The following is a 15068-nucleotide window of genomic DNA, read 5'->3' on the forward strand; positions in this document are numbered from 1 at the left end:
AAATATATCCAGGCTGCACATTAGCCCTTTAAGGTTAGATGAGCAGCTTTGCACATCTTCTGATCAGGTCAATAAAGGTTCATATTACATGAGTGATCAGCAATGGGGGAAATTATTCATATTCATATTCATAATTATACTCAGGCCAATACGGTACTTGGTTGAAGGTTTAACTTTTTTAATTAACAAGTGATTTTTTTATCACAATATTTAAATTTTGGGGTGCACTAGCATTTCAACATACAGTGAAAGGTACCTGACAGACAGCACGGCGAATCTTTCACATTCAACTTAATTTACTTTTAATTACACGTTTTTCAGAAACAGTTCAGCCCCCCCATCCCCTCCTCTCCAGAGGCCTGTAAGCTGTAATTAAATCCGTGCGACAATCGGAGGTCCTCTCATTCCACCACTCTCTGGCTCAGCCAGAACTCCTATCGAGGACCCCCGTCACGACGAATTAATCAGCACCCCACCTCATCTCAACCACGCCTGCCGCTGGGAAAACGCACCGCGCCAAAGTTATCAAAGATTCCAGGACTTCAGGCAAACATTAATCAATTATAACACCCTCTGGGCCGTTATCAATTTCTGACCAAGTGTAAGCCTGGAGATATTCTACCAGCCACCACACTGTAAGCACTAACTACATTATCATCCGGAGTTAAAGCTGATCCCACTGTACGCCATTCATTTATATTGTTATAAAACAATACCTTCCTTATAGCTGAGTACACACCCATTATCTAGTGAGCAGTTTCCTCCGGAAAAGCACACATGTCTGACCCATTTACAGTAGATACACAAATAATGCATGAGCACAGCCTATGTTAATGTACAAGACGCACACCTCTCACCCAGTTGTGCATTAAGTAACGGCTGCACCCAGATCCGTGATGTGCAAACCTCCGCAGTGTCCCCACCCTCCTCCAACAAGCAGAAACTGCGCTTTCAAGTGAATCTGATAAAAAGGGATCTGTCTTCGGTGACGGCTAAATAAATGCCTAGTGGCATGTTCTAAATTTGCTAGAATGTGTGACAACTGAGTTTTGTGCTCATGTCCGGATTGGTATGCGCCGCCACCACTGTGAATATTCTAAATTATTGACACCTCACCAGAAGTGCAAAGTGGACAGTAAAGGCTCTTGATTAAAATCCGGGCGCGGCCCAAGGACAAGAGGAATCATTAGTTCCGGTGTAAAAAGTCGGGGGCGATTGTGGGCAGGGTGCCTACGTGATTGTATCAGTGCTGCATGTGTGTATTGCTCGTCCTGAGAGGTGTGTGAGGTGAGTTATGAAAGTGGCAAGATGGCTACAGCAGGAGATTCTCCCCAACAGACGGCGTCCATCAACAGGAAGCGCATGCTGTCAAAGAGAGGGCAGGGGGTGGGGCAGGAAGGGTGAGCGGGGGATCCGGCTTCTCCTCTGGAGTGTGAATGGATTTTTTTTTTCTAGCTTAAATGCCCCTCTCTCTCTCTCTCTCTCGTCATCCTTTCCAGATCAAGGCCAACCACTACATACGTACACTGCAGGGGGAGGTGACACTGGGTGGCCCGGGCCGGGGTCTCGTGTTTAGGGCCGGAGCCAGGTCCGGCATTTTGGGCCACAATCAAAATTCCATCCAGCCATCTGGATCTTGACCATCAGGACCATAAGACAGACGTATGGATATAACTCACAGGAACAGGAGAGAGAGGGAGATAGATAGAGAGAGAGAGAGAACAGAGGAGTTTTCTCTGCTGGAACATACAGTACCACAGGCTTCAATCAACATGATCACATGCCATTATGCTCTCGTCAGCCATATTACAAAGCGTCTTTCTAGACTCTCTTTCTTTTGTAATGAAACACCGCACTTTTGCTCCACGGAGGAACGTGTCATTTAGGTGAGTAAATAGCAGAAGTGCTAAACAAACACGGATCGACAGATAAAAGGGTCTCTTGTTGCGTTGGGAAGCTCGGGAGCAGCTGGGAGTCGCTGTTAATGGGAGCTTTATTTATTTCTCCCATCTTCCCCCTCCTGAGAATCCCTCCCTATTTATTTTCATTTGTGAAAGCCCCCACTGCCAGGCTCATCATGAGCTGCTTACTCGCAAACGAGAATGGATGGAGCAAAGACATGGATAAATTGTGCCCCATAATTTCACCCCGAGCTGGCCAAAGATCTGCATGTCTGACTTATCGCCCCAGTATGGGAAGGAAATTGGCATAATTCAATCATGGAACACACATCTATGGAGCAGAACCACCCTGTTATAAAATTATGAGCGTACGCATACGCGGAACAGATCAGGCAAGTGGTACGGACTGGGTACTGACACTTGGTCCTGTCTCGTCTGCATGCTCTTGTTTGCTTGCTCTAGTTTCCGGGACATTTGATTCAATTTGTGGGCATCAGGGAGCCGCTATCAATATGCGGGAAACTTCCGGGAGACTTGGGATGTCTGGCAGCTGTCTGGAAACTGTAAATACACACAAAATATGATCATTTCATTTTTATTGCGATTGTGGAAAATGCCCAAAGCTGATCGCCGTGATTGTGATGAGAGTTTTGACACCCCTGCTGTAAATGGTGTCCATGTTCTGTAAAGAAATGGTGGAGATGACGGCTACGGATGACTATGGGCTTTAGTTGTATCTTTCCTGATTAGTGAATTCGGTGTTCACACTTATGTGAGGCAAACGGGGCCTGAGCGCTTCCATGTGAATACGTCTTTCTCAGTCAGTGCACTGTGATTCCAGCAGTGGACATTGACTTGTGCGGCAGGGCACCACCCTGGATCGTTCTGAAGCTGGGAGTGATAATTGACGTCAAACAACATTTTTTCCCAGTTTCGATGCTTTTCCCAGGCCTGGAACTGCTCTGACCAACACTAAGGATCACTTGCACTTCCAATACTAATTGCCTGGAACGGCTTTCCTACTGTCTTCATGGCTTCGGTCCATTCTGAAGCTGGCAGGACACGGCCTCTCCTGATGTTCCTTTGCAGGTTCTGCATGTTGCTTTCAGGGATGGCTGATAAAAAGAACCTGTGTGTTAACCTCCGGCACCAGGTGACATAAAAGCTTTGCCTGGCAGAGGCGGAGGGGACGGGAGACCTTCCTCGCACCCTGGCCTCCTCCTGGAGGGTTTGTGGTTGAGAGGTTGCAATTGCCATTGGTACTCAGAGAGAAGAGTCATCCCAAGAGGGGCTGAAGGGCGGCGGGGTGGTTTTTGCCGCTCCTTCCCATGCGGAGCTGCTGGCTGTTTGTTACTCCGAATTGCCAACGACCTTGAAAGTCTTGGCACAGGCAGCTCCTGTAAATTATTCACGCAGGATGCAGAAAAAAGGGCTTCTTCTGCACTCCCGGCTGACAGGGCCGCAGCCAAACGTAAAGCGCCGCCACTTTTCATGTCGCAGATGCAGATGAGGCGGGGCGATCTGCCCAAATCACTGCAGACGCAGTCCCTGCAGACAGAAAATGGTCTCGCCACAGCAAAGATGGGAAAGAAAGAAATGGTTGAACAGGGGTGTATGGGAGGAAGAATAAAGACAGTCGCTCCACAAAGCCCCTTATTCCCCCCTTTACCCCCCCCCTTGAAGACAAACTCAGCGGGGTTTTGCCAATTATTGTCAGATTGTGGTGACATCACCTGCTGTGCCACTGTCCACAGCAGGCAACATCAGGGCCACAATCTCCCCGGATCTTCTCGCAGAACAGTGATTAGAATCTGTTGACAGACCCCTTCCTACGTTAATATTTCATTCCAGTTTAATTAGCCGTAATGTGCCCTACTGACCGCGGAGCCTACAGCCTTCTCTCGCCCGTGTAAACGTACCTGCATGGTGGCCAGAACACAAGGCGCGGAGCCGTTCCCCCGTTATCTTCCGAACAACGCAATTTATCCCCAGGACGCGATCGAGGTCCGCTTTACGTGGGTAGAACAACATTTTTAATGGGCCATATGCTTTGGCGTAATGGACATGTTGACTGGGCAGGAATCTCCCACTGAGATGTAGCCGCACCCACAAAAAAATGAAATGGTCCACATACAGTAAGGGGTGTGGGGGTGGGAGGGATGAAATTTTGATGAGGGACAGAGTGCCGATGAAAAATTCCGTTTGCCTGGATGGGACCCCCTCTTTAATGCGGGCCCCTGGGGGGCGGGGATCCGGGCAGCGGAGATATTTACGCCCGCGGTGTTGGCTTTCAGTGAGGATGCCACATTCTGTGGAATTTTAAAAATCCCCTCGCTGGGAATAAATTTCCAGAATTCACGCTTCTCCTCGGAGACAATTTGCCCGCCTGGTTACCTTTAAGATACATGCATAAATCTGCGAAAAGATAAGGCTCACTTTGAACCTGAGAATGTTTTGTCTCATTTATTTTTCAGAATGTGTGTGTGTGTGTGTGTGTGTGTGAGTGTGCGCGCAGGTGTGTAGATTTTCAGATGTGTAATAATTTGTTTCATCTCCACCTGCTTTCCGCCATATGTAGTGCAACTGAAGATCGGCTTTTGACAGAAACCCTGGCTGATTAAAGACTTAAAATTATCGGCCGCGCGCCAAGTGGCAATACACTGCGGCGCTTGCAAATTGACATAACAGCCATCCTCGAGCACCGTTTCATCTGGCGTCCTAATGAGGAGAATCTGCGAACACACAATTTCACACTGCTGGTCCGGCGGGTCGGGTGGGGTGTGAGGTGATTGGCGAGGGGCACGGATTACCCACTCCAACAGCACGGACTTCCTGGCCTGACATCATTAGTTTCCCAGATCCCGACCCCGTCGAATGTTAATTGCATTAGCAGCATTAGGATTCCGAGTGTGACTGGGGCTGGAGGTTGGGGTTGTTCGCTCCACTCTGGGACTCTGGGAGGATTTTCAGATTTTCATAAGTCTTCAGCACAAAGGAAGCCAAGCTGGCTGGGGAAGCATGAGGTAATTTTATTATACTGCAGGCTCGGAAAGTGCATCAATACCCTCCTTTAAAGAGCCCATAGACACATGCATACACATATCATGTCATCATTAATGTTACTTAAATGCATAAATCTGACACATGCATACATATACTTTATACTGTACATAAATATGTATATAAAACCCTAAATACAACTAACTTCATATTACCTTGGTCGGAACCCATGGTCACTACAATGGTATAAAATGCAAATCTGACAGTCTCAATATGTCACACCAGTTTAATACCCATCAATACCCTCCTTTAAAGAGCCCATAGACACATGCATACACATATCATGTCATCATTAATGTTACTATTACTATTTATTGCAATAGTGACAATGCCCTTCTGTGGTTAGGAATAAGTTCATGCCTTGGTTGAGATGAATCGACGCACACAACACACAAGCGCAGACAGCACAGCAATTGTGAAACTGCATATTTAGCACAATGTAATAATTAACAGAAAACTATAGGACTAATGGCACGAAAATGATAAGGAAATGGCCAAGTCAGAAAATACTGTCACACATAAAACCCCTAAGCCTAGCGGGTAACGCACTCACCAAGAATAATAAGACCACAAAGACGCAGGTTCAAACCCCACTTAAACTTAACCCTGAGTGTCTCCAGGGGGGACTGTCCCTGTACCTACTGATTGTAAGTTGCTCTGCATAAGAGTGTCTGATAAATGCTGTAACTGTTCATTTATTTGTAGAATTTATCACATTCTGTTAGTGCTACTCTGACCCTGGTGATAATAAGGGAGTTAAAAAGGTGACATCAGGTCCATATCATTGAACGTTCTCAACTTAATAGGACCCTTAATTTTTTTCTATTTATAATTACATTGTTCTGTACAAAAAAATAACCACTTTCATTGTTATATTAAGAAACATGATGTTTTCTCTGTGAAAGACTATCCATTCTTCTCCCTGTATTGCTTTTGGGATTAGATATGACACCATATTTCACCATATTCTCATTTTTAAAGTCTGTTGAAATGTATTAATAGTGTAGACTTGCATTATGATTTAGGGGAAGGGATACTGTTCTTTCCAGTTAGCTTGGCTTGTTAAACCACTGTCTCTTTTACTTCTGGTAGAGGAACCCCAGGGCCATTTTTACTGTGTCTGGTCTTTACTGATCAGCAGCTGCCTGAAGGTGACCAGTAGTGTTTGGGACCAAGACAACACACCCTTTACTTCTTGTATCTTGTGAAGTGATGCCTCCATGGAATGGACTTGTTTTTTACAGCACATCCCACAGATGCTCGATTGGATCGAGATCTGGGGAATTTGAAGGTCAACCCTTTGAAGGTTGACTCATGTTTCTAGAACCATTCCTGAACTATTTTTGCAGTGTGGCAGGATGCATGTTCAAAGATGGCACCATCACCAGGGAATACTGTTCTCAGAACGTTGTAGAATCCACATGAACGGCACATCTGGACACTGTCCAGAGCATCACACTGCCTCCTCCAGCCTACCATACAGAGAAAGCTGTCACCTTTCTGTCACGACCAGTATTGAGGCCTTCACAGTAGCTGTGGAACTTCCTTAAACCACTTTTTGTTGTTCCTAAACACTGCAAACCGCAAAGACTTAAACAATAAAATGTTTTAAAAAGGTTTTCCCATTTTTCCTACTTTCAACAACTTCAAATGCTGTAGAAAATATCCAACCCTTGACAGGTAAATGTTATGATCTTCAACTGTCAGTGTTTTTATTGTTGTGGCTCATCAGTGTATCCAAGGCCAAGGGCCCTTCCCAGATGGACAACTGGCATGGTGCAAGGCTTTTTAGCAGTAAACTCACACAGGTCTCTGGAGGACGGTCTAAGTGCAGCTCTGCCCCAGCCCTAACATTCATAATACGCTTTTTTCTCTCATGCTGCACACTGTACCACTAGCACAATCTGCAACAACAAAAAAACTGGGTCAAGTATTACATCACTCGCCAGCATCTGCAGACAAAAGCAAAAAAAATTACAGTGACATGCAAACACATGAACTTGCAAATAAGCGTGCGGCAGTGCAGATACGCTAACGAATGGTGCAACGGAGGTAGAAAAAAAAAGCAGATCAGCATCTTGAAGAAAAAGGAAAAAAAAACTTTCTTCAAACTGATTTTCAAAGGAGGCCTTCTATTAAGAACAGCCTTGATAATTCCTGAAAGGACCCAGTTTTCCATACGTAATTGTCAGAGCTTGAGTCCCGGGGCACTTTTGCAGACATAGCGTTCACAGCGGAGTACTCATCCTCGACTGGGAGGTCAGAGAACGCAAAGTGTCCACTGCCACGGGTGGAGGTAAGAGAGGATGGGAGCAGAGGAGGTGGCTGCTGGGGGAGAGGAAGAGTTCAGTGCAGCAGGGGTAACGGGGCATTGGGAAGGGACATACTGCTGGGGGTCCCAGGGGACCGTGTGTGGATCTGCACCAGGGGGATGCCTGTGCCGCCCGAAAACTGGGACCCCGATACGTCAGTGCTTTTTGCATTTCCCACCGGGTCAGTCCAGTAGCCTACCAAGTGGCTATTCCCCGCACCATGAGTCAGTCCCGTCTTTCATGTGTCACACCTCAGGAAGGCCCACTCCTCTTGCCTGGTGCCCCCAACTCCTCGTCCTGACCTGACAGTTCCCTGACTACACGGTGCCTCTGAGGGACATCTGTTTGGCCATTGGTTTGAGGGTGGTACCTGAACAAAAGGATGACTGAGACCCTGAGTTGGTTCCAGAAATGTTGCAAAATCTGGTGATAAAATGTGGTCCTCAGGCAGAGAAGAGGTCGGTAGGGGGCCATAGTGTCATACCACCTCTTTGAGGACAATCTCTGCTGTTTGGGCTGCTGTGGGGAGACATTATCATACCGGGAGTTTAGAAAACCACACATATTTTGCGATGAGCCCCTGGGTGAGAGTTTGGCCAGAAAGCAGCTTTAGATTTTCTCTAATGAGCAGAAAAACTATCTGTGTTCAGTCTGCCCTCACCTGATGCCACAGACATCTGATGTTTTTTTGTGTTGTGGCTTCAGGCTTTTGATTCATGTAGTGGTGGAAACTCAGGTAAAGGAGAACTACCAGTATATACGACTGTTAAAAGGTGAGCGCGGACAAAATGGTTTTTCTGCCCGTTGTAGCAAATCAAAGTGTCCACACAGGTGTAGGAGACCGTAACTCTTGTATTTGAAAACATCGTGTGACAATGTAGAAAATGTATGGGATGCATCATGATACATCGATATTGGGGCATTGATAATTCACACCTATACAGCGCATTGACGTCATCCACGGTCATTCCCCACACACGATTCACCATTTCGTCCTTCACTGCCACGCAGAGGCCATGGTAGAACACTGCGGGGAGAGTGGCGTCTGTCCAATGACTGTCGTTCGCCAGAGTACAAAACACAATGGCGTAGTTAGCTACATTTCTAGAACCCTGACGTAAACACATCAAGCGAAGTGATGGACAGGCAAACAGGATCTCTCTGCTCCATCTGAGGGGTGGCCCATTCTTGAGCATGGCTTGTCAGTCAGGTAGTTACCGAGGCGACTGCTGGCCCTTTCTGTCAGAGCTCGAGTCCCAGGGCGCACTGGCAGACATAGCGTTCACAGAGGAACAACGTGGAGTAGTGGACTGGGAGGTAGGAGGAAGCGAAGCAACCGCTGCCGCAGGTGGAGATGTGGATTGGAGGCGCGTGAAGCACTAGAGGGAGGCCTGAGGTAAGAGAGGACAGGAGCCAAGGCAGGGAGGTGCGGCTGCGGGGCGACTGACTTGATAATTCATAGCAGGCGTGGGCTCGAACCGGGCGCCTCAGAGGTTGCAGCGATCAGAGTGTGAGGAGAACGAGAAGCGGCCAGTATCATTGGTGGCTGGAGTTTCAAGGGGCGTTCAGGAATATTCAATGAGGGGAGGTCAATAATAGCCCGTCTCAGTCTGCTTCAATGGGGGTCCACCCTTGGTCTGCCTGCCACCCCCTGTCGGTCCAGCAGACTGGTCACTGAGACAATAATGCTAAGTTCAGGGTACTTGTGACATGTGATGTCAGAAAGGGTCCATCCTAAACAACTGATTGGCAGTGTCACATGTTGGTGTTTCCCCACAAACTGTGTGACAAGAATATCTACGTGTAGATATTTGTGAATATCCCAAAGACCTGTGCAGCCGGTGCCTTGTGCTGGGGGGAGACAGCTTGTGGGACGCCCTGCTGTCTGTCCCAGATGTGGTGTACTGTCAGCCAGAGCAGATATTTTCTGGTCTGCTAGTCCAGTTTCCGTACCTCGGCTCCAACCCCTCACCCCCAGTCCACTCCCTCCTCTATCTCCATCAAGCCTGCCTCACCCCAGGGGCTCCCAACATGTACGGCCATGGAATGAAGGAAGCTCCCCACCCCCTTCCTCAGGCTCACACCCAAGATGAATGCTTTCAACCAGCGTGCTCGTGTATTCCTAGATGCCTGATATCTGTAGGCTTTACTGTCAATGGCTAGTTACCATCTTTTGGTCAAAAAGGTTACAGCAAAAACATCTATTTTTAGAAGACAAAGAAGACATTATTTGTACATTCCACATCCATTTAAAAGTTATTATTGCATTATCAATGTCTAACGACTGCATTATTTAATGCAGCAGGCGCATTAAATTCAATATGATCTCCCTGCCAAATGTATCCATCTGAGCTTGTTAAATACAGGATGGACACTGGCAGCCCAGTGATGATATAGCAGCTTTTTGCCCCCCAGAAATTGCTGCTTCTCAACCACCATAATTGGCAAACTATGGCTCTCTGGGGTGTAAGACTGGAAAAAGGAAGTGAAAGCGGGTCTTAGAGAGAGAATGTTGTGGATCAGAGGAGTGTATAGTAGATTTCATTCTCTGGCAGCCACATTTGTCTCGGATGGCTCTCAATCTCAGACTAATCCACTTATTTTTCTGGGAGGAGTGTCACGCGTGGACGTTTTTTTTCTTTTGAGTAAGCACGGGCCTGTTTCCCAGAGTGCAGGGTAGGAAATAAATGGGTGCACCTCCATCCGCTGCCTACCAGATAGATGTTTCTTTTGCTGAAGGGAAGGAGAAGACATCTGAGAACAAGAGGAGGTTGAGTGTCTAAACGCATGCATAATGAGAAAAGCCCAAATGCGCTGTCAGTTAAAACAGCGCCTATAGCATTGCCGTAGTAAAACCGGCACAGGCGGAATTGAAAAGCAGGAGCAGATAATGAATCACATCACCCAGCTGCTGATGCCTAAATGCGCTCCTTGTCTTGGCGCGTTTGATTGAGTAAGTGCAAGGGAGCCGAAGACGGCACCAGTCGAGGTTAGCGGGCCGGCCCTGCCGCTAGTGAACTCTTCACCCGCCCGGTCCACAAATGGCACCTGACACTGTGCTTCCCAGCCTGACAGTTTGACATTTTCCTAATCATTTTGTGGAGGATGATGGGCAAGGAGGGTCAGGTGAAGTAATGGCTCTGCCAATTGCGTTATAGAGCTGCCCCGGTTCAGCTGTCCTCCACTGATGGGCCTGTGACCACCGCTGGGCTACCAGAAATTCAGAAGTTCGTGTTCGCTATATCGAATCAGCTTGATTCACAAAAAAGTTTTCAGCAGAATGTGTCCTCTCTGCATGAACATCTGTGCATGCAGTAGACTGGGATGTTTAATTTGATGTTTAATTGTTGTGCAAGGGACTAAAACGCACTGTTTCCATGAGAGGATAAAATAGTACATTCAGACCTGGGGGTCGTATAGCCTAGTGGGTTTGCCGTACCAACAGGCTTGGCTCCTTGTCTGGTCTCATACCCAGTGGGCTGACTGCTCTCTTCTCCACTCATGGTGCCAGAAGAGGGATGGTGTGCTCTGCGGTCTCTGGAGACATGCCCAATGTATGATGTATGGATGCACAAAGGGTGACTGGTCACTCCCAGTTCGTCCCACTGGAAGACACTTCCCCTCCTGTAATTAGTGATTGTAAGTCACTCTGGATAAGAGGATTAGGTAAATGTAATGTGATGTATTGCAACACCTCCAGTCAGCACCACAGACAGCTCCTCTTTAGTGGCGAGCAACTGCACGAATAAAGACACTGAATGAGCACACGCTTTCTTTTAAACTGGTGAATATATATTTGGGAACAGCCAACCTAGCTAATCTTTGTTTGTTGAAATGCATCACAGTGAACAAAAATGAACTTTTTGCGCAGAACTATTTTGCACTACTGTTGGAAACATACAGCCAGGTGACACCGTGTTATTCCGGAGTCATTCTGCTGTCAGATAAAAGAGCAGGAGTTGAACAACGCTCCGAGCATCTTTCCACGAGACGCATCACATTTACTTTGTTTTCTTTGTGTGAGATTCATTAAACAAAAAACATTGAATCACACACATACACACACACACACACACACACACACATTTCCCTACTAAATTATTTTCGCACAAACTTCGCAGCCAGCTCCCTGACCTCTGTAAGCCTGTCAAGGACACACAGCAGCACAAGAGCACTGATGTCTCTTCAACTTCATCAGCACCAGCTGGTCATTTCTGAAGGACTCCCGCTTCGTCTGCGCTCCAAGCAGCCAGATTTGGTGCGAGGCAATAGGAAAATAATGATGCGGCAGGAACCAAAAAAACACCCAAAAGGCAGGGAATGGTGTTTGCAGGGATGTTTGCCTCCTTCAGCCTTTGCATAAATCAGTAGGACCCTGGGACCACGGCTTTTTTTTTATTTATTTCCCTATTCGGCAGGTTTAATTAAAGTTCACACGATGTCTTTGGGATATTTGGCTGATTTGAGGAACAGCTTCCTGCTACTCCCCTGCTTTCCAGAATCGGCACATCTAGAGGGATTCCGGCCGGTGCGATGTCTGCATCTTACGCAAGATTGCAGCAAACGAAGCGGCGTGGTGCAGATGCGGTCTGGAGACGCGTTTTTTTTTTTTTCCGTTGTTGTTAATCTATGCAAGCGTACAAATGTGTCTCAGGCAAGCTGCTGAGAAATGAAAGGCTCCTGTGATGAACACTGACACTCACTGCTACACAATAATATGACTATTTTTTCCAAATCAAAGCTTAGATTCCGATTGAAAAATGATCGTGAGACATAATTCTTCAGCGGAGCTATATTTAGTAACCTACTCAGCTGGATGACAAGCTACCCGGTGTAATGCTTTTTCAAAGCAGACAAGTGCTGTAATATGAACAACCATAATTTAATACACTAAGTAAGACACAAATCAGATGGTTAAATTAGGGAATTAACAGACGATTCAGAGTCTTGTTAAGAAATAATGTCGCATCTTACTCAATTAGGGGGCTATTGCGTCTTGTTGTTGTGCCCGATTAGGCGTAATTACCGGCAGCGATCGCTGCTCACGATGACGGGGGGAAATGAATTGTGGCACGAGCACTGGCAGCCCTCCGACACACGGTCTGATTTCATTACTCAGCCGACAGGACCCCTTCTCTGAAGTCCATTTAGAGGAGCACTCACCACGCGGGCCATCGGGGAGGCCGCACCATTTTCATTATTCAGAGCCCCAAAAAAAAACGCTGCTGAAAACTGTGGCCGGAATGATATACACAGGGCCGAACTTCCAGCAGGTATTAGCTTGATGCTTCTTCCCTTCGCGTTGATCATTGTGGATCAACGCGGTCAACATCAGTCATAGACTCTCAGACTTGTATCTCCGTGCCCATTTGACCACTTAACCTTCCCTAATAGCTGTCCCTCTAAAGCAATTTCCTGTTTGACATACTGAAATAAATATTGACTGGTAGATTATGTTACCGGAGATTATGTTCCGCAGTGCAGCGATACCCGTATGTAGGGATTTATTTTATGAACGTAGGTTTGCTGCCAAAAATACAGATATTTAGGGAGGGACATTAGATGCTGGGACATGATGTTTCAGTTCAAAGCCCTTGTACCACACGAGTCCATTAATGACTGTGTTTACTTCTAGTGTTTTACTAAAAGCCAAAGGAAATAGTGACACAGCAAGTGATATTTTTCTGACGTTACCACACATGTGGCTTATTAAAGTATTTATATCCTAAACAAATTCAAATGAACAGTCGCAAACCTAGTCATGTGACTTTTGGAGAGGTGTAATTATTTTGGAAAGCAAGCTGGTGGTGCTGTAAAGAATATATGAATCATTATAAACTATCGTCAGGACCACAGCCTCTACCACATCTAACATGCAGATAGATCGTCAGCACTTTATGTATAAGGTAAATTTATTGAATGTGACATTAACAAATCTCCCCCTTTAAAAAACAATATGACCCAAATGTCCTGTATGTTTCAGTGCAGTTCATGAACACAACTGTCACGGGGCTGTGGTGCGGTGCGATGAAAGACCGAATGTCGGAGGAGACGTGGAACCAAATGGTGAGATGGCGCAAAGTGGTGGGTGAGTCTCAACGGTTTACTTTGCGATCTTCAGTCACCGTATTTTAGCATTCAGCATACACCGCAACCACGGAGAACACAGCAAACAGCCGAGTCGCTGACACATTGACACAAAATGACTGAGCACCGACCGGCTATCAGAACACTGATTAAATGGAAAACGCGTCACCCGGTTCCACGTAACCGAATTCAAGTGACACTTTTGGGGTTTTGATGATGGGGGAAGAGACGCAGTTAAAAAAAGGTGACTGAAGATCACATAAATATTATTTAGATCATGCATACAAACCATTAAGTGATTTGAATGGGGTCATTTTCATTCTGGGAATCATTTTATAACAATACATTACTTAAGATCTCTGTATTGAAGCCACCCCTTCCTTGAGTGTCACGGTGGATCCCGCCACAGCGCCGCACGCCTGACGGGTGTTCCTGGAACAATGAGGGCAGGCCACCAGTCCTCAGGATTCCGCTAGTAAACGCCGAACCGCCGACTGAAGGTATACGCCATTTGTGCTCAGCCACTCGTTTATTTGGTCTTGGTCTTGATGTGACTCTTGGTGTGACTTTTTGTGTTGTACATTATATGTATCAGTCTTGTGTGTGTTTTGCAAGTTTAGTGTGTTTGGCGTGTCCCCGTGTGAGAGTGAGCCTTCTCTTTTCCTGCTTCCATTTCCCTGTCCCAAAGCTTGGACCTATGTGTTGAATTGTCATATAAATTGTCGTGATTATTGTGGGACCCAAACTTGATCCCCACCCCCCTCACCTTTTTCTTTACTAACATCAGGAAAATAGTCCTTACCTTGCAGGTACTTCAATATTGGAGATGGCGTAGAAATACTTCATCAGGTTCTCCCTCTGGACATATGTGCCCCCCAGAGCAGGTCTCAGCAGACGTAGACGCAGGTTAGTGAAGGTGAAGAAATCACGGAGGCCCTTCATGCTCTCCATGCGTGTGTACAGGTTGTCTATGTTAAGGAGCCTGGGGCCGGCGAAGATGGCGAAACGGTCACGCACCTCAAAGCGCACATTCTTCTCGTTCTTGGAGCCTACCCACCGTGAATACTGCTCGGTGCAGAAGACCCGCGTCAAGTTTGTGGCCGTCAAGTCCTGTACCCTCTTGGGAGACATGCCAAATGCTTCCATGCAGTCGTCTGCATAAAACTGATAGGGCTGCCATGTGCGTCCTTTGTCCAATGACTTGTCCAGAACCATAATGGTGGGCCTTCCATATTCAAAGGTGATCTGGATGTCCTCTGTCAGCTCAAGGCTCTTGTTCCAGGACAATGAGATGTTGGCCAGGAGAGGCTCAGGATAGCGGCTCCATGTCACCGTTTGCCAGTAGGTGAACAATCCGATCTGCTCGCGATCCTGCATCAGCTTTGGAGGGTGGGCCAGGTCAGGAGTGGAGGCATCACACTCGTCGCTGCACAGGTATGGGTTCTCCTAGAATAGTGGTACAGATGAACATAAACAATTCAATGTTTTACAATTTATTGAGGAAGGAGATGGCTGATAGAAATACTACTACATCAAACACTTTTTTTTCTTCAAAAATATAGCACCCACGACTCACACTCATTCACTCACTCACTCACTTTGTATAACCACTTAGTCCTGGTAATCAGGGTCATGGCTGCTGGAGCCCCACCTAAGACACTGGGTGCAAGGTGGGGACTCATCCATGGTGGGAGGGCAGGCAAACACA

The 15068-nt window shown here is 46.8% G+C and overlaps 1 protein-coding gene across 5 annotated transcripts in view; it reads right to left on the bottom strand.

Moving 5' to 3' along the window:
* Positions 1-15068, bottom strand: part of ntng2a (netrin g2a) — a 45029-nt gene that overhangs the window by 19478 nt on the left and 10483 nt on the right. For all 5 annotated transcript variants that reach the window (XM_028995377.1, XM_028995376.1, XM_028995374.1 and 2 more), the window contains one exon: positions 14163-14806. In XM_028995377.1, the coding sequence (XP_028851210.1) occupies positions 14163-14806 (644 nt within the window). The remainder of the gene's footprint in view (positions 1-14162; positions 14807-15068) is intronic.

This window comes from Denticeps clupeoides, chromosome 11 (genome assembly GCF_900700375.1).
Source record: "Denticeps clupeoides chromosome 11, fDenClu1.1, whole genome shotgun sequence".
In the NCBI taxonomy this organism is placed as follows: Eukaryota; Metazoa; Chordata; class Actinopteri; order Clupeiformes; family Denticipitidae; genus Denticeps; species Denticeps clupeoides.